The sequence below is a fragment of the Canis lupus genome, chromosome 16 (assembly GCF_003254725.2).
Source record: "Canis lupus dingo isolate Sandy chromosome 16, ASM325472v2, whole genome shotgun sequence".
Classification (NCBI taxonomy): Eukaryota; Metazoa; Chordata; class Mammalia; order Carnivora; family Canidae; genus Canis; species Canis lupus.
In genome coordinates, this window is record NC_064258.1 from 19568855 (window position 1) to 19588348 (window position 19494).

At 43.2% G+C, this 19494-nt stretch overlaps 1 protein-coding gene across 9 annotated transcripts in view; it reads left to right on the forward strand.

Annotated features, from left to right (window-relative positions):
* Window positions 1-19494, forward strand: part of RBM33 (RNA binding motif protein 33) — a 145100-nt gene that overhangs the window by 94798 nt on the left and 30808 nt on the right. For 7 of the 9 annotated variants that reach the window (XM_025451667.3, XM_025451680.3, XM_035700068.2 and 4 more), the window contains 5 exons: window positions 6112-6244; window positions 6884-7227; window positions 8489-8773; window positions 10194-10481; window positions 13285-13920. In XM_025451667.3, coding sequence (XP_025307452.1) covers window positions 6112-6244; window positions 6884-7227; window positions 8489-8773; window positions 10194-10481; window positions 13285-13920 — 1686 coding nt within the window. The remainder of the gene's footprint in view (window positions 1-6111; window positions 6245-6883; window positions 7228-8488; window positions 8774-10193; window positions 10482-13284; window positions 13921-19494) is intronic. The other 2 variants (XM_049095258.1, XM_049095259.1) reach the window with 1 other exon arrangement.

Genomic DNA, 19494 nt, shown 5'->3' on the forward strand with positions numbered 1-19494 from the left:
GGTCTGTGTCCTCATTGGGTAGGAAAGTGGCTAATTTTTATTTATAGCCAAAAAGCAACATAAATATGGATTTACATTTCATGAGCATCCACAGTCCTACAACATTAATGAGATAATTACTTTTTCTTATCTTTGAACTTGCACAGATTGGGATAAGGTATATCCAGATTTGCCTCAGTTCTAAAAAATGACATTTGTTTTTATATTATATACTTTTTTGGCTTATGCTGTTTATATTTTATAAATGACTTTGTATTTTATGTATTTAATCTATATTTATCATGCTGTTAGGATAGTATGATCAAGTTTGCCATTATGCAGACTTGCTCCTACCATGTTTTACTTTTTCTTGAGCATTTTCTGGCTTAAGGAGTATAGTTCTAACTTGATCGAATTTACTTTTAGGATTGACCCTGTGAAAATGCTGTGTTATCATATGTGTGGTGCACGATTATTGCTGAATTCTACCATTTGAGTAAAATGAGCGTGTGTGTGTGTGTGTGTGTGTGTGTGTGTGTCCCCATTTTACTTTGGTTCTTCTCTGGTTTCTGAGTGTCCTGCATCTTATAGTTGTACGATTGTTAAGTTCAGTCTACAGCCCAGAAGAAAACTGGCCTGGGCTGTGCTCCTTATTAGCAGTGTTGGAAAGGTATCCTACAGATCATCTATCTAATTTTCATTCTTCATTTCTTTTTTCTTTTTTTCCCCCCTTTCTTTTAAGATTTATTTATTTATTAGAGAGGCAGAGGAAGAAGCAGGCTCCTTTGGGGGAGTCCGATGTGGGACTTGATCCCAGGACCCTGGGATTACAGCCTGAGCCGAAGGCAGATGCTCAACTACTGAGGCACCCAGGTGCCCCTCATTCTTCATTTTCTATTCTCTAAAATTAGGGGGATGGTTGCAGGGTGGAGAAGAGTCCGTATTCATATCACTTTCCCTCTAATTATTTTACATCATGACAGTGCAAGTTAAAATGATTTCTATCCTAGAGTTAAGTCAGGTAACTAGATTCTGTTGATGTTGGCTTCTCTTTGGTTCTGGTGCACTATGTTCTGAGTCTGCGCAGCCCAAGAACCTGCAGTCCTTATTGCCCAGTGTCCAGGATGGTCCATTCCAGCCTCCCTTAACATCCTTCCTAGAGCACTTAGCCATCTACTGTCTGTGCTTTGTGGGCAGCCAGGGTTTAGCTCAGCATAGTATTTATATTGGAATATGGGGTTGGGATTTCCTTGCTATTAGAAATAAGCAGTTTATTCATTTATTAAATATTTGTAAATATCTGCATATCACGCCCTGTGAAGAGCATGAAAATATATTGGTGAATAAAACAGACCATGGTGTCACCCCTCACGGACCTGTCAGTTGAAGGGGAGAGAGGAGTGGGAGTGGATTTGCAACAAGGGGTGGAATTGCAAGATGTTTGGATGCCTCATCTGTGAAGGCCTCCTTCTGTGACTCAGGAGTGAGAATGCAGGAAGGGGGTCTGTACTGATCCGTCTTGCAGTGTATAAGGAGACATGTCACTTGTCAGTAGCTCTGTGTTAGGTTTACAGTATGGAATGCTGTCTACAAAAAATGTCATGTACAAATGACACTAATGGCAAACACTGTGAACTTTTGTTATTTGCCAGGTACTGTTGTAAGTATTTTGAATGTGTTCTTTCATCTTCTCCCATGAGAAACAGGTACCGTCAGTATCCCTACCTTTTACAGATGAGAACATGGAGGCCCAGAGGGGTCGGTCACGTGCTTGGGGCTGTGCTAGGTGAAGGGAGGACTGCCTTCCGCTCGCTCGCTCGCTCAGCCTTTGCCTAGCCAGTGCCTTTCGGAGAGAGGACCAGCTGGAAGACTAAAGTTCCGGCAAAATATGACTGATGAAGAAAGGATTAGGGGGCTTTTGTTCCATGTTGCTAACATTTGAGTGCTTATGTCTATATGCAGTTAGACCGCATGTAGATAATTAGTAAAAGGAGAGAAGGTCTGGGAAGAGATGAAAATCACAATACTAGAATTCTAAAGGGAATTTATGATCCCAGTATATTTTCAGTTTAATACAAAAACTGTCTTTAGAAGTTATGAATATTTAAAATAATCTCCCAGGAATGTACCTAGTTCTCTGGCAGCGTGGAATTTTTATTGAAAACTAACCACATCAGTTTTTCTTTGAGTTCGTTCTTGTAATTCAGCAACTGCTTCTTTCTAGAAATGGGTGAAGGGGGTTGAGAATACTTCCCCTGATCTCGACCTATGGCAAAGTCAAAATCAAACTTTAGCAGACCTTCTACTCATAATGGAAGGGAAGCTGGTCTACTTTTCCAGTTACATTTTGCCTTATCTATAATGAGAAAACCTATCTTTGGGAGGACTTGAAATTAACTCTGTAATGGAAAGAGAACACGAAGGCTGCAAAGAGCCCTGTTGTAGCAGCCCCGTGACCAGCCTGCTGGGGCTTCAATGGCAGGGGAGGGTCGGGGGCAGTAAAATGCACTCGTTGCATGGATTGCTTGTGACAGATTTCAGAAGAAAACCGAGTATTCTCCAGTTCTCATAAGCCCCGTGTGTAAGCCCCGTGTGGTGGGAGCCTGGTAAGAAAGCTGGCAGGAAGCATCGGGCCTTCACATACCAAATCGTGCAGAAAGCTGTGGTTTTTAGTCACTACAGAAAAGTCAGGAGCCTCTTTCCAAAGCTTCTCACTTCTTGTACTTGGAAGTGGAGTAGGGACGGGAGGTGACAGCCACTACTGGTCCTGGCCTCCGTGCAGCCCCATGGAGGAGTGCCAGGTCCAGAGGCAGTTCCCTGGAGCTGACTTGTGCCTCCGATCCGAGGCACGGGTGACATGGACAGAGAAGCTGCACAGACTGGATCCTGCCCCCCTCCCCAGGCAAGGAGTGCAAGCGGGGCTTGCCAGGGATGGGGGAGAGAGTGATGTTGTGGAGCGGCTGGGACATTTTGCTTTCCCTTTTGTTGGAATGCACGAGACTGTTGTAGGTTCCTAAGAGCTCACGCTGAGTGCTGCCACTTTCAGAAGAGGGGTTAAGGGCTCAGTGGAAATAACCCTAGCAGCCTCCCCTCTCTCTCAGGAGGGACGTTTTATTCTGTCCATCCTCCTTTCTGACACAGTCTCCCCTTGTCCGTGCTTTTCTGCTTAGAATCTCCAGCTGACAAACTCAGGGGAGAGTTTGTCATCAAATCAGCAGTGTGATACTTTGAACCCCAGTTATAATTTAGCACCCTGTCCCTATTTTTTTAATGAAAAATCTGACCAAATGTAATAATAGAGTGAAAATGAGCAGCAAGGTAGAATGTGGTGTGTCGATGGAGGGGAATGAAAGCAGGTAGGACAATGGGATGCAAGGCGCTGCAGGGGGACAGGACCAGGAGTCCTGGCAGCCCAGAGCGGGAAGCACTGGGTGGGAGAGGAACAGTAGAGGGTCAGCGTTGTGACGGTGGAGGGGCCAGGAGATGCTCAGAGATGGCTGAGTACCCTGGGCCACAGGAGCACCTGAGCAGGAACAGGTGAGAAGCCACCGAGGGACACAGATGTGATAGGACCACCTGAAATTAAATCCAGCTTCATCCAGCAGCCCTCAGTGGTGTGTAGACGAGAGGGATGTGTGGGCAAGTCTCCTGAAATTGTGAGTTGGCAAGACGGGGAGCTGGCAAGAGAGTCAAGTAGGACAGGAGAAAATGGAGCATCTGTACCGAGGACTTACAGAAGCCCTTCTCTGTAGAGATTTTGTATTTTGACTGAGATGGGGCATAGAGTGAGCATTTTCCACAGGGAAGAATGAGTTAGGAAATATAGAAATTTGTATATGACGTGATGGTTTCCAGAATTCACAATTCTGAGTTGGCTGTAGGCTGTCGTTTTCATAATTAAGTCAAGAGAAAATCTGGTTTTTAAGATCCCCAAATTTATTATTTTGTTAAGATTTTATATCATATGGGTTGAAACTCCCTGCTTCATTTTCATGTCATGAATAAAATGAACCCTTTGGGAGCTTTTAACTTGTTTTTTCTTTATTATTGAAACCAGGGTGCCTGGTTGGCTCAGTAGATTGGCAAATTATTCAATATCCTGAGTTTCCATTTTCTGGGCTGTGAAATGGGATTCTTGCTCTTGCTGTGCTGCGCATTCATGAACTCCAGGGGTCAGAGCTCTGCACAGAGCTTGGTGTGTAGTATGTGAGCCATGGGTAACAAAGGTGGCCATTGTACCCAGGGACTCATGGGTCTAGGGGCCACAGTGCCCGCTGGTCCTTATTCCTGAAGTGGGTGCTCAAACAGTATCAATACTCGACTGGCTCATGTTGGCTTTGTCAGCATTGTTTATTTAAATCTTGGGCAAATCACTGCATTCCTTAGTCATCGTATAGTAGGGATTGTATCCGGAGCATTGGCTCACATATGTAGAGGCTAAGCATCTCTGGAAAGTAGAAGAGGTGTCTCCTGCTGTGGTTGCCAAAAACTGGACCTTAGCCTTGGTTCAGGCCCTGCCCTGGGCTTTGGCTCAGGTCTCTGGCCTCCTGACCTGGTTTCCCATGGGCTGCAAGACAAGCCAGAGAAGGACACCTGGGTTGCTCAGCGGTTCGGCATCTGCCTTTGGCTCAGGGAGTGATTCTGGAGTCCCGGGATCAAATCCCATATTAGGTTCCTTGCATGAAACCTGCTTCTCCCTCTGCCTATGTCTTTGCCTCTCATGAATAAGTAAATAAAATCTTAAAAAAGAAAAAAAAAAAAACCCAAAAACGACCAGCCAAAGAAGCAAGAGAATTGGCATTGAATCCAACCAGGTAACCTACCCAGGTAGTTCCAGACTCAGCACTTCACCAGGCCATTTCCTGAGTCGTCTTCTCCAGGCCTATCCCATTGCAGCCCCATGCCCAGCACACAGGCAGATCCACAGATTTCCTTACAGGTCACTCCCACACTAGCCCAGGTTTTATGACTTGATTTTTAAGCTTGTTTTGTGATTCTCAGAACATGGACAGGCCAGACCCAGTGTTCCCAAAAGTTGGCTTGGATCTCAAGGTTCTCCAGGACAGTTCCCTTGGACTCTCCCAGTAGCAGTAGTCCGCTTGCTGATGGGCCACTTCTGCACCCAGTGGGCTTTTCTGGAGGTTTTCATGGGTGCTATTCCATTTACTGTGCATTGTTACAGTGCCACAGGTAGAACAGGCTTTTAAAAAGAGAAGAAAAGTAAACGTAGTTTGCAAAAACATTTTCAGTGTTGTAAGATGTCACATTTAGAGTAACTAAGTATATTAGTAATAAAGTGGCAGAAAAGGAGTTAGAATTTCAAGTTTATTGAGAAAGTGTGATTTTTTAAAAGTTGAGAAATACTGAGTTTTAAAGAAGATGTTTTTAAATGAATGTTATTTTGGTATCTGTATAATTAATTCTTTCTGGAGAAGTGAAAAAAATGGTGAGGCTTTCTTTAAATGCCTCACTGAAAAACAAAAGGCAAATGCAATGTGTTTAAAGATCTTTATGAATCCTTAAAAGGCCAACTGAAAAATGACTTAATTTTGTCTCTAAATAGAGTTTTATTGGAAGAATTAATCTGTAAGAGTTCAAAATGTCTTATCCAGTAAAATCTGACTAAAACATTTCTTTTGTAGCAGTATGGTCTCTTAAGCATTTCACATTGTCCTGTTTTGTCAGAGCTTACTGATGTTTATGGTACACATTCAATTTCTTTTTCTTCTTTAAGAAATAAAGCAGCTTCATAGCTGAAGCTAATGGTTGTGTTAAAAAGCAAATTATAGCATGTTGGAGAAGATCAGTGCCAGGGACACTGAATGTAGACATTTAGCCTCTTGGATTAATGGGCAAGAAGGGTCAGTAAGTGCATGGATTTCAGTAAGCTTAAAAATAATGTCATCTTGTGCTGTAGTGATAGGAGAACATGGAATTACTGTTGCCATGCTGCATTTGGATGTTTGATTATGGCAAGATCACTTACTTTGTAACAACCTCTAATTATATTGGTGAGGGGAGGGGCCAAGGGAGACAGTTACTGATGTTTTCAGGTGGGAACCATATATGTATCCACTTCTGGAAAAAGCAGACTTTTTCTGCCTCTCATCCTGTTTTCTGGTTGTTCTGCAGGGCCCTCCAGAGTTCCCGCAGCATACACCTGGGCCTGTCCCCAGTAATTTCAGCCAGCCCCCACGACTCCCTCTCCAGGACCAGTGGAGAGCCCCACCCCCGCCACAGGAGCGAGACCCTTTCTTTTTAGGAGGTAAAGGACCTTGCAGACTCATGGAGCAAAGTCATATTGGGTGATGTGCCTAGAGATGTTCATTTTTATTTTATTTTATTTTATTTTATTTTATTTTATTTTATTTTATTTTATTTTATTTATTTTATTATTTTACTTTATTTTTTAATATTTTATTTATTCATGAGACAGAAGCAGAGACAGAAGCACAAGGAGATGCAGGCTCCCTGCAGGGAGCCTGATGCAGGGCTCGATCCCAAGACCCTGGGTATTATGACCTGAGCTAAAGGCAGACGCTCAACCACTGAGCCACCCAGGCTCCTGACACATTGATGTTTTAAACAGGATTGAGCTTCTAATAGGAGATTTTTGTTAAGAGTGCCAGATTTTTGTACTGGAGCACTTCTTTCATTTCAGTGCTAAAATTGGACATTGTTGGTGCCTGCAATGTGAGAATCTCATACAATTTGTGAGGCAGTCTCCATAGAAAATGAGTAATGAAGCAATCTAGAAATAAGTTGTAAAATGTAGCATTCTTTTCAAACATTCACATCCTGTCCACCACTTGTAACTTGTTTTCCCAGTAGGATGATACATAAAACTGCTCTTGTGTGACGGGTGTGTTGTGTACAATAGAGGCTCATGTGGCCTATCTCTCAGTTTCAGGTGAACCGAGGTTCCCAAGCCATCTCTTTCTAGAACAGAGAAGCCCCCCTCCGCCGCCACCACCCCCCACACTTCTTAGCAGCACCCACCCAGTGCCCACTCCTAGTCCCTTACCGTTCACTCAGCCTGGACCAGCATTTAATCAGCAGGGACAGCAGCCTGTGTTCCCCAGGGAGAGGCCCGTCAGGCCCACCCTCCAGCCGCCGGGTCCAGTGGGGATCCTGCACTTCAGCCAGCCTGGCTCAGCGGCCACGCGGCCTTTCATCCCTCCTCGGCAGCCCTTCCTGCCTGGCCCGGGCCAGCCCTTTCTGCCCACGCATGCACAGCCTAACCTGCAGGTATGTATCTTGGCAGGCTCCATGGAGGAGGGTTGCTCCTGGAGCTCTGGTTCTTTGTTTCATAAGATGAAGTTTCTTCTTTCCCTTAGAGTCTTCTAAACTGTAGAGATTAAAGAATAAGGGTTTAATTTTAAATATACTACTTACTAAAGACAACTTTGTTGATAATACTATTTTTCTCCCTTCAAAGAAGAAATGGAAAAAGTGATTGTCATTTTTTGGGGAAATGAAAAAAATTTTCAGATTTTTTAAAGGTGATACTGCTAATAAAGGTAGGACGTGTTTTGATAATACGTTGCATATCATTGCAAGATTCCTGAAAGGTTTACCAGTGGAAATAGAAGTTTTTTTGTTGGATTATGTTCCTGTAAAATGTAGCTGCAGATAGGTTCTTTGCGTGGGAGAACTGTGTTGCCATTCCTCTGTTATTTGAAAGATTTGAGTGCCCTCTGCTTTAGGTTGTGTTTCATGGGGGGACTTGGAGCGTCTATGAGATTGTTCTTGCTCTGTGTGATTCTGCTCAGATGTAAGCTTACTATAAAATACAGAATGATGGGATACTTGAATTAACTATTTAGAAACCTGTAGACTATTGAAAGTTAAAAAAAAGAAAAATTATTATTTTGGGTGTTAAAGTAGGATAAAATGTTCCTTCATTTTTCTTTTTTTAAAAATGATGACAAATATATCTTCGTTGCAGAATTATTCAAGTGTAGGTAAGTATTTAAAAAGGAAGTTAAGAAATCCCATCATCTGGGAGTGGTCATCGGCAACATTTGGATCCTTGTGCTTTCCTGTGCCCTGAGCACCCTGGGCACCCTGCTCTTGTGCGAGTTAACACAGGGTCAGGATCTCCTGTTCCTCAGTTACCTTCCGCCGCATTATGGGAGAAATGCTGCACACTTTTACGTTTTATGGCAGCCGCCATTCTTTGGACACGTTTGTTGGTTTCAGTTCTTCGGTATCCCAGCCAAAGATGCAGGCAACATCCCTGACATTGTGTTGGTTTGCATCCTTAGTCATTTACTAGAACAAGTTCCTGGAATTTGGGGATTAAGAGGATGTAGAGCAAATATAAAGTGTATGAAAACAGCTTTGGCTTTTTATTGCATTAAAGATCATACTACCTCTGTCAACCAATGTAAAGTGAAATTCTAGTGCCCCTGTGTGGTTCTGGTGTTTGGCTTTCAAGGGGATGGCTGAATGGGAGCATCACTAGTACCTACATTCACAAACTGTTTCTCTCTCCTTGGCATGGAAGGGGCCCCTGCATCCTCCACTGCCTCCTCCGCACCAGCCACAGCCACAGCCACAGCAGCAGCCTCCCCTGCAGCCACAGCACCAGCCCCCGCTGCAGCCACCCCCACAGCACCAGCCACCTCCACAGCCGCCACACCAGCCACAGCACCACCACCACCTGTCTGTGCCGCCCCCACCACTCATGCCCATGTCGTCGCAGCCGCAGTTCAGGCCTCATGTTCAGGCGGCCCAGCCTCCACCCAGCAGTGGCCGGATGCAGTGCCCCCAGCGCCAGGGGCTGAGGCATGTGAGTGTCCCTCGGTATTTGATGTCTCCGTGGGTGGGGGGTGGGGGAGGCCCTCCACTCCTGATTGAAGTACTGAAACGTGTGTATGTTTAAAAAAATGGTGAGGAAATATATTTTCTTGACAACAGAGATTAGTACGTCCCATTTGTGCCTGAAACACTGCATTGACACCTTCTTACTTTATCTTACACATACATATCTAGATATTCTCACCGCGATAGATGGTATTATTTGTGGACACATTATTTGAGCAAATATTTGCCAGTAGCTTCCTGTTTGATGGCTGGATTGTCTGAATCTCCTTGGGCTCTGAATAAATCAGTAAAGGAATTCAGGAAGAATTGATTGACCAGCCTCTGTTGCTAGAAGCCATTCCAGTTCCTGGGAATGCAGCAGTGAACACAGGAGACCAATTTCCTGCCTTCAGCAAGCCTATATTTAATGGTGGGAGATGAACAGTACGTTTAGTTGTGAGGGTACAGGCTCATCTTGCATCGAAGGAAACGAGGAAATGTGCATTGCTTCACAAACACAAGACATTACTGTTGCCTTGTCGTCCATTAAATAACTCCATAAGGAGGCTGATATTCTGCTTGGCCAAGGTGAATTAGTTGGGTTTTCCCTTTAGTACAGAGTCCCTTTGACCTGGAGCTTCAGGCATATAACTTAGCTGCTTTTAATTTCAATTTTTCTCATACCAGCCTCTCTTTCTTTCTTAAAGTAACATTGAGACTAACATGATATAAGAATGGAGGAGGGACTTACGGATAGGTGCATTGTAACTTAGGCTTCACTTTCTTTGAATAGTGGTGGACTGCACCCCCTGCCTTGCACCCATAAATATTGACCTGGTGCTCTCAGAGCTCAGTCTCTCCCAGCCATTCCTCCTACCTGTAAGCTCCTCTAGGTGCTGGGTCTCTGTTGCGAATCCCAGGGATGAACATGACTATGAATTTCCTCTCAAATAAAAGTTTTGAAGATGTTTCTCTTGGAAGATGTAGTTTTTCTTAGGATACTGACTTATTGCTTATTTTCTTCCACCTTAAATTTAGGGGGCCCAGTAAAAGTGCCAGTAAGCCTTTGTGAGCCCTATCACTTCTGTGACAAATGTCAATCCCCATACTAAGGCACCAACTGCAGCCCCCTGGCATAATTTCCATTCAGGAGGAGCCTGTCTATAGGCAAGTATGATAACCTTGGCCAGTCCTAATCCTCAATGGTAATATGTGCTGCCCCATAGAGCAGGAACATTCACACATGGAAAAAAGTGTTCACCGTAGGAAAGTTATCCACCCCAGGAGGAGAAGTCCTTTCTTAATTAAAATGATTTTTAACAATATTGTTATCTAATAATTTGCCTTTCAACGTTCTTTCTCCCATTTATCCCATTGTAATTTGAATTTCTGTCTTCTTGTAATAGAATACAACTTCTCAGAATGTAACCAAACGGCCAATGCAGCAAATGCAGCCAACTGCTCCAAGAAACAGTAATCTGCGCGAGTTGCCAATAGCGCCGTCGCACGTCATGGAGATGAGTAGCAGCCGCTGTTCGTCCACGCCTGCAGCTCCAGTAAAGCCTCTCGCCAGCACGTCACCGCCCACGAGGCCAGGAGGTGGGCCCCGGAGCGCACAGGGCAAGACTGAAGCCAAAGTCAAGCCAGTCAGCCCTGTGGTTCAACCCAAAGAGGAAGCAAAAACAGAACCAGAGGTAAGATCGTTTTGATTTAAAAATATTTGATCTCAAACAGGAAGCCATATAATCAACTTGTACCTCTTAGTTTACTCTTATCCATTGAGTTTTTCATAAAATCTTCACTTTTTTACCACTAGATTCTTTCTTGAACCTAACAGCCATGTCCATGTAAGACATACTTTTATCCTCAGGGGTTTATGATATTAGATTGTGTTTCTGTATTTGTGCAGTTGTAGTTGATGCTGTAGAACTGTTATCTTCTAGGGGGATAGCAAATTATTGGATCTGTTTGCCTGATGCTTCCGTGTTATAGGGATTCCATCCAAGGCTGCTCCCTAGAAATACAGATGCAGCAGCAGTTGAGCAGTATCTGTGAGACATAGGTTTTAACCATGCATAGGAGTCTACTGTTCATAGGCATGCCCTGGGAGGGGCCACCATTGCTAGCAGTGCTCTGGGATATGGGAAAAGATCAGGATAATAGAAGTTACACCAATATTTTTAAAAACTATGTAGAATGTATAGTAAGTTTGTATCATTTATTAACATAATGTAATGAAAGAATACCAGCTTAAAGAACTTCCTTAGATAATATAGGCATGAGAGAATAAGTCACGTTTTCATAATCTGTTATCTTTCTGTTGAAATTGGGGGGTGGAGTCAGATTTTCCTAACAAATCTTTTCTTTTTTTAAAAAAAAAGATTTATTTATTTGTTTTTTAGAGAGGGAACACATGGAAGGGCGGGGGCAGAGGAGGAGGGAGAGAGAACCCCAATCCTCACTTAGGGTTCTTAACTCACGACCCTGAGATCATGACCTGAGTTGAAATCACGGGTCAGTCGTTTAACCAGCTGAGCCACCTAGGCGCCCAGATTTTCCTAAAAAATTCTTGCAGCAGTGGCAATGTAATGTTACCACTAGGAAGTAAACACAAGGCAAAGGTACAGAATTAACTGTATAATATACTAAGATCATATTAGAAGAAGGGTGAGTTTTTTGGTTTTGAGATCAATATATGAAAAAATTAGGTAGGTTTACAAGTGGACTGGGGTAGTTCATAAAAAGAAATTTATGCTAAAAATTTTATCCTGCTTATATTCTTTATAGGAACCTTGTATGTGTAACCCGATCGGGTCAGAAAAATTAAGTCACACAGCACTTTGTTTTTATAGTAACAGTGCCTGGATAAAATGAGGAAAATAAGCTTGAGGCACACCATTAGCCACTTGTGGCGATCCTCTTGACAGCAGTGGATTTAAGCAGGCTTCTGAGGAAGTTTCTGTGGAATCAAGCAGATGCTTTGTATATGAAGTGAAATTTGCAGGTAGTCCTAGTATAAATTGAATGTCTTCATGTATTCACTTTTAATTCTGTGTACACATAAAATGGGACCAAGAGTAAAACTATTTTTAAAAAGTCTTCTATTTGTTTTCCTTAGGTAAATGTGGTTTATTGTGTTACGTTCACCCAATTGATAATGATATAATAAAGAACAAATGTACCTAGAGGTATTTCTTCCTATGTATTTGAACATATATTTTCTTTAATTTTCACTTTTTTTGAACATATTTTAATTTCTCTTGATTGCTTGGGGAGAATCCTAGTGAATATAAATGATTCCCATGTTGAGGCAGTGGGCACTCAAGACCTGCTTCTTCCCCCGCAGTCTGCTGCTCCCTGAAAGCTCTGGCCCCTAAGCCTTTTGAACTGTTGTCCACGTATTACTATTTATCTGTCTTCCTTTAACACTTTCTCTTGCTCTGGATGCTTCCCTAAAGGCCCTCATCTATCTGTCTTCAGAATTGCCCTTTCAGGTCTGTCCTAGACTTTGAAATGAGGTAACCAAGTTGGTTGGAATGACTTCTGAAATGCTGAGGAGTCCTGATGAGACCCGGCTCTATGGCCTGTAGGTCAAGTATGTGGGCTCTAGGAGCACCCATGGACGCCTCAGTTGCCTTTTGGTCTTAATTCCCAAGTCTTAAGGCTTATTTGTTAACAGCTGAATTATGAAGAAATTAAATCCTATTATGTTCTTTTGTAAAGGATCTCTGGTTGAGGATATCTGTGATTTTTTTTTTTTTTTAATTATAATTTTTGACAAATGCTTAACGTTTAACAAACTTTCCCCATTGGATGCTTTTTATAAAAGTTACTGAACTTTCTCAAAGATTTTTTTGGATAGACTTTCAGAATGGTTTGGGGCTGGCATATTAAAGCATTCCTTATATACCATTAATATTCCAATACTGCAATTGGCAGCATTTTGATTCTGTGAAGGGTGCATGAGTTCAAGGTCAGAGAGATTGACTTGTGCTGTTCATTATAACCAATTATTCTGTGACAAATGAGTTTGAGATCAGGCTGAAAATTCTGTACGAAAAATCAATAGTTCTAATCAGGCCCTTTCAGGTCATTTATACCCACCTTTTGTTGGTTCGTCAGAGAAGAGCCAGATAAAACCTGTGTGACAGCACGGTCTGCCTACTGTTGCCATTTCCATTCGAAACATATTTTGATATCTTAAATGAATAGTTTAATTGGTTTCAAACTTGTAAATGAGTAGAAATTTACATTATTTCATTTTTAATATTCTGATAAGATTTTCCAAATTAGCTTTAGCTGTGTGTGATTTTTTTTTCCCTCCCCAGAGGAAGGAGTTACACTTAAAGTCTATAAGCAGATTTTGAATGGCTTCTTTCTGATCCAGAATTAAGCGTTTTGGGAAGGTGCATTTATTTTCTCAGTGTCTTGTGCTGACCTGGGATGGCCACCATTGTCTTCGGCTCTGTGGTAAAGCAGGCCCATTTTCTTTTGCAGTTTCCCGATGAAGACGAAGAGACGAGGTTGTATCGTTTGAAGATAGAAGAACAGAAGCGCCTCCGAGAAGAGATCCTCAAGCAGAAGGAGCTGCGCCGGCAGCAGCAGGCAGGTGCCAGGAAGAAAGAGCTGCTTGAGAGGCTGGCCCAGCAGCAGCAGCTCCACCTGCCCCCCACCGCGGCAGAGCAGGAGCAGCAGGCGGCTTCACCGTTGCCCACCAATGGAAACCCACTGTTACCCTTCCCAGGTGCACAGGTCAGACAAAATGTGAAAAACAGACTTCTCGTGAAAAACCAAGATGTCACTGTTTCAAATGTTCAGCCCAAAACATCAAATTTTGTGCCATCTGGTGCTAACATGCAGTATCAAGGACAACAGATGAAACCATTGAAACATTTGAGACAGGCCAGAACCGTACCTCAGAGTCCAGCTCAGCACAAGGTCCTGCAGGTAAAACCTGCGGACGGGGAGGGGCCGCCACCCCCCTCACAGACCGCTCGAGTGGCGTCCCTGCAGGGCCGGCCCCCGGACGCCAAGCCCGGCGCGAAAAGGACTGTCATGCACCGGGCAAACAGCGGCGGCGGAGATGGGCCGCACGTCAGCTCCAAGGTCAGGGTGATTAAGTTGTCAGGCGGGGTAAGTTGACGAGGTAACTGGTGCCTCTTGGAATCTGTGCTTCACTCAGAATGTCCCCATTCCCAAGGAAGGTTCTTGCAGAAAGGGAAGTTATAACTGCCTCACTTGCAATCATGTGGTCCAGCCCTCCATACTACTCACAGTTGGGTGCAAGGGTTGTCATTGCGATTTTCCTTTCCACTGAGCCCTGTGTTTCCATGGTCTGTCTGGGGTCTTAAAGCAAGGCCAGTGTGACAGTCCCCATGGTAGATGTTTTGCAGTTTTAGCTTACTTTTATAGATAATCTGTGACAAAACCATCAAGTTTATTTTAAAAATAAAATTTCCTTTGCCACAAAACAAGTATACTTATCTGTTGTGTGTAGCTTTAGATTCAGTGAGCAGTGGTGGGTGGGGGGCAGGCGTGTGTGTTGTGTGGCTCCTTTTAAGCAGCGTTGTTTCGGAGACTGTTTTCTGTCTCCTTTGTCAAGCTAATCTCCCTTGTTGAAAAAAAAAAAAAATCGACAGGATTCTCAAGAAAGTCCTGTATGGTCTTACTGCAGGTTTTCAGGAGTGGAGCACACCTCCTTTGTTTTCCTTTTGGATGGTTCCCCCTATAGATCATATTCAGTGGGGCACCGTCCTTGGGTTTAGAGAAGTTAGGAACGCAGTTGCTGCAGACAGACTCGCACAGCGGAAGATTCTCCATCAGGGAGTGCTCTGTAGCTCTGTAGAATCCATGCTTTCTCGCCCTGCCACATGTTCTTGACTTGCCCACAGGGGGTGACTCACCTGTGCCATGGCCAACTGTCTGTGTCAGGGTGGGCCATGCCCTGGAGCAGTGCTCCGCCTATGCACCCTCTCTATTGTGCATTGAGGAAGTGAAGAGCTGGGGATGCGGGTGGTCAGAGCAGACCACCTAAACCAGAGGATGTTGACTGGCATGGTCCCTTGTGCACTTGGTGGGGGGCGTAGAGGATCATTGCCGTGCTGGAGTAGGAACAGTTCATTGCTAGTAGTTTAATGAGTTGAGTTTTATTGCTTTTATTTCCTGGTCTGTAAAGTGTGACTTTTTCACGTGATATGAGAAAAATCTGATAGAGTAATATGAATTGGGAATTCCATCTTCAGCAGACCCAGTAATATTTTTTCAAACCTGTTCCCCCCCCCCCCCCATTCATTGTGGTTCAGGTGTTGGGTAAGCAGATGTCCTTTATCATATCAGCTTGTTTTATCGTTTTATGAATTTGTTTTCTTTAGGCGAGAACCCAAGCATTCAGCAGTTTTCATGGTATCTGTGGTCTTTTGTTTTGACCTTGTTTTAGGCAGGCTTTGTCAGTGTCTCATTTTTTTTTGAGTTAAGAACTTATAAGGAGGGGCCAGGGGGCCAGAGGGCTAAGGTTGGGAGTAGGCCTTTTCCCTATGGCATTGATGGTTGGTGCCATGTGCTGCTGTGGCTGGTGTAAACTGAGGACCTCTCGTAAGCTGGGAGGTGCAGGGCGCTGGCAGCTTTCAAACTAAAAAGGACTTATCCTTTAAAAGAATTTTTCTACTTAAATTTTTGCTGTTGTTTTTTTCCAGTGGGGAAAAAAAGATTTTTTTTTATTAGACTGTATCCCAGAATCATGCTGTATAATTTTATAATACACAGAAAAACAACAGGAATTCTGTGTGAAAATAGCTATTTGCCAAAATTTGAAACAACTTTTTAGCTCTCTTTTTAATTTTCAAGTTTTAAGTTATTTAATCAACATGTTCTGTATCTTAGAATTTAGTCCAGCAAGTCCTGCAGTAGCATGTTCACAACTTTCAATTTACCAGGGATTAAATACATCTTGGGTGTATCTCTGAACCAGAAAAAATAGTATTTCCCTGAAAGCCTTGGGTTTTTGTGTGTGTGGATAGGACTATCCTTAAGAGAACATGTTCGTAATTGTGTGGGTGGTGGGAGGAGGGAACCATTTCATTAGGTGATGGGTGAGCTCGCATCTCCTGGGGCTGTTGTTTCTGCCCCTGCTGGTGCTCTCTTTCTTCCGCAGGCCATGGTATTAGTGCCTGGGACTCGGCTACCCAGGACTTGGCTAGCGCCCTGGCAAGGTTCTGATGGGCTTATTAGCACAGCCAGCTTAGTGTTGTTTATGCACTTCAGGTAAAAACATCTCATCTGTTGATGTTCTTGTGTTTTGTTGTGAGCGCGGGACTTCTGTACATCCTGTTAGTACAGAAGCACAATATAGTGTATTTATAAGGTTTCCTAGAGAGATTATTCTGGAGAGAGTCAGTTTTGTTTCCTTTACTTCTTTCTAACCTAAACTGGCATCAGATATATGCAATTAAATTATTCTTTGCATTCAATCGCCTCCTCTAGTTCTGTTGTTTGGTCTCCAGACAGGGCACAGGACTATGGCAGTATACAGTGCCATGCTAGAATATGGTCTGGCAGTGATCACATTTCAGATAGGTATCCATAGGATTGTAAGGAAAGCAAAAGTGTCTTGGAACTCTTATTCTGACATACAGAATTGGAAATACCTTAAAACTTAATTAGGTTTCTCTAGGTGTACTTTTACCTGTGAGGCGATTCTGAATCAATATGGAGTTCTCTTTTATTATTTTCCGTATTTCATTATTTATAATCAAACAATTTATCTTTGGATTATATTAAATTGGGTTTTTAAAAATATGAACAAGCCCAAGTCTTAAGATGGTTGTTGTTTTTTTAATCTTTCTTTTTATTATATTATTTTTTTTTAATTTTTTTATTTATTTATGATAGTCACACACACAGAGAGAGAGAGAGAGATAGGCAGAGACACAGGCAGAGGGAGAAGCAGGCTCCATGCACCGGGAGCCTGACGTGGGATTCGATCCCGGGTCTCCAGGATCGCGCCCTGGGCCAAAGGCAGGCGCCAAACCACTGCGCCACCCAGGGATCCCTTATTATATTATTTTTAAAGTGATTTTAGTTCACCCTAATCAGTATAAGGGAATTTCTAGTCCTTTTATATCCTTTCTCTTTGTTATAGCTAATGTATCATGGGCATAGGAAGCATTTTCAAAAAGAATTGAATAAAAATTCTTTGTTGATACTGGTTCTCACCGTTGTGGCAACTGAGTCATGGTAAAGCTCACAGTGGTTCTTCACTTTCATTGGGGGCCCTCTGTGGGCATCCTCTTGGTGGTTGGTCGCTGTGGAATTCCTTTCATGAAAGGTAGCGGTGGAGGCCCTCCCTCGCCAGGACTGAGTACTTCTGTCTGTCTGTGATTGTGCGACACGTACACAGTGTGACTCTGTGTGAGGAGGACCCTCGTTTGGGTAGGCGTGTGTTACCCATCCTCTGAGACCCTGAGCTGTCGGTTTGTTTCTCTGAACCCCAGTCTCCAGGTCCCCAGACTGTGGACGCGGTTATAAAAGAATTGTGGAAATGAGTGAATGAGCCTTTTAGCACATGGAGGTCACTCCATGCATAGCCTGCTTTCTTTTGGGCATGCTCCTAAGGCCCCCTTCAGGAATGCAGTCTGTGATTTCATGCCCTATAGTCATCTGGCTTACCGTTATGTTTAGCATAGCCTCAGAGCATCTTTGTGAGGTAGATACTTTGATTCCTGTTTTATAGGTGAGTAGATTCAGTCTCAGAGGTTGTGTTAGTACCCTAGAGCCACCCAGCTACTGATTGGTAGAGCTGAGGTTCTTTACTAGTATTTATAACAGTTTTTACTGCTGCCTTGTTCCAAAGTGTTACTTAATTCTTCATCAGAGATAATATTCTACTGTTTCCAGTAAGTGCGTATTAATAGAGAATTAATAGGGAAAAGTTTTAGTGGGGGCTTCTAGAAGAAGGGAGATGATTAGGTTTCATTTTTCTTGTCAACCACAAGTACTAGTGACTGGAGAGTGATGAGGATTCTAGAGTAGGAGAAAAGTGTTGGGATTGGCATATAGCAGCAGCTCTGAATAACGGACTGGAGAGTTGCTGGGTTTCCATCATTCCCCTTCTAGAACCTTACCATGTGGGTAACACAGGGCCCCTGGCCCGGCGGAGTGAGGGATGGTGTCTACTAGCTCTGTGCAGCTGTAACTTGCCATGTGCTCTAGATGAACCTTTGAACATTTCCGTAGAAATCAGATTAGGTCACATTTTATATATAAAGCACTAGGGTGAGAACTAGGGGAATTTGCTATTTAAATTTAGAGACCTTTGTTGTGAGCCTCATCGATATATGCATGAATTTTAGTTTTCCCACTCATATTTTGTTGTCTAGCTTTGCTACATGAGACTACAAAAGGAGCAAGTTTGTGTAAAGTGGCAGTTCATGAAGAGTGTTCAATATTGTTGAATACTTTCAGAACAACTTAATATTCCTTTCTGAGTGTTTCTTATATGTAAGTAATCTGTCTGAAGAATTATATTTGATGGAATGGTTCCTTTTTATTACTGAAAATATGGAAATATTTTCCATTTGCTCATTTCTCAGAAAGCTACTTAATTTAAGTATTTAATTTTCAGAAACCAAAAGAGCAGTCTTTTTAAATCATAATTTTATTCATAATGCAGAAAATCCATTTAAGTAATATCAGAGCAAACACAAAAATATAAAGTGTTTATTCAGTGTAAACTTATTATAGTCATCCAGCCATCCTTTGTGATCACACCCCAGAAAAAAAGAATTAGAACAAGCATGTGTCATGGGCACTTCCTTCATTAAGGAGTTTAATCAGGGCTTAGCTTGGCGTCCAGGTTAGGGCATGTTGGGTTGTGGTTTCAGGTAGCCTTGGTTCGTGGCCCCAGCAGGCCCCAGTGTCCTCCAGAGAGTGTGGCGTGCTCCCACAGGCTGGCTGGGGGCTTGAGACGGTAGCAGGGGTAAGGAGCTGTGCAAGGCCCTGGCCCCTGGGAGCAGCTCCAGGGCCACCAACCCTTTATTTGGTGACCAAGGCAGGAGCAGTGGCTTATTCAGAGCAGGAGTTTCTAGTGCTATTTAAGAAAATGAAAGCAAACTCTGGATTCAGTGGCTTTATTCTGATTGAGGTAATAAAATTTTTAAGGATTTGGCAGCAAATTAAGTAAACAGTCCTTTGTTCTGCTGGCCACACAGAGAAATGGGAGAAGTGCAGAATGTCTCAGCAGGAAAGCCAGCTGTCCAATTGTGATACTCTTGTATTTTATTTTTAAAAGGCTGTCAAAATGCTGCTTGCGAAAGGTCCCAATTTATTTTTGTGAGCTTGCTTTTGGGGGTTGGACTGTACTTGTAGATTCCTCCCTGCTCAGAAGTTACTGTCAGATTTCTGTAGGGAGCTGGTAGGAGAGGTAACATGTACAGACCTGATTTTCTGTGTTCGGTGGAGGACATATTATTCTGATGTAATTACAGTTTAAGAGAAGTTGCAAAAATAGTATAAGGAACTCCTGCACACCCTTTATCAGATTCACCAGTTTGTTTTGTCATGTTCGCGTTGCCGCTGTTGCTCTCTACCCTCGCTCACACTCCCACACCTGCCACATCTCCTGAGCAGTGGGCTGCCTTCTTGCACAGCCACAGGTACCCACATCAGAACTTGGGAGATTCCGTGTGGACACAGCATTCCTCTCTCGTCCCC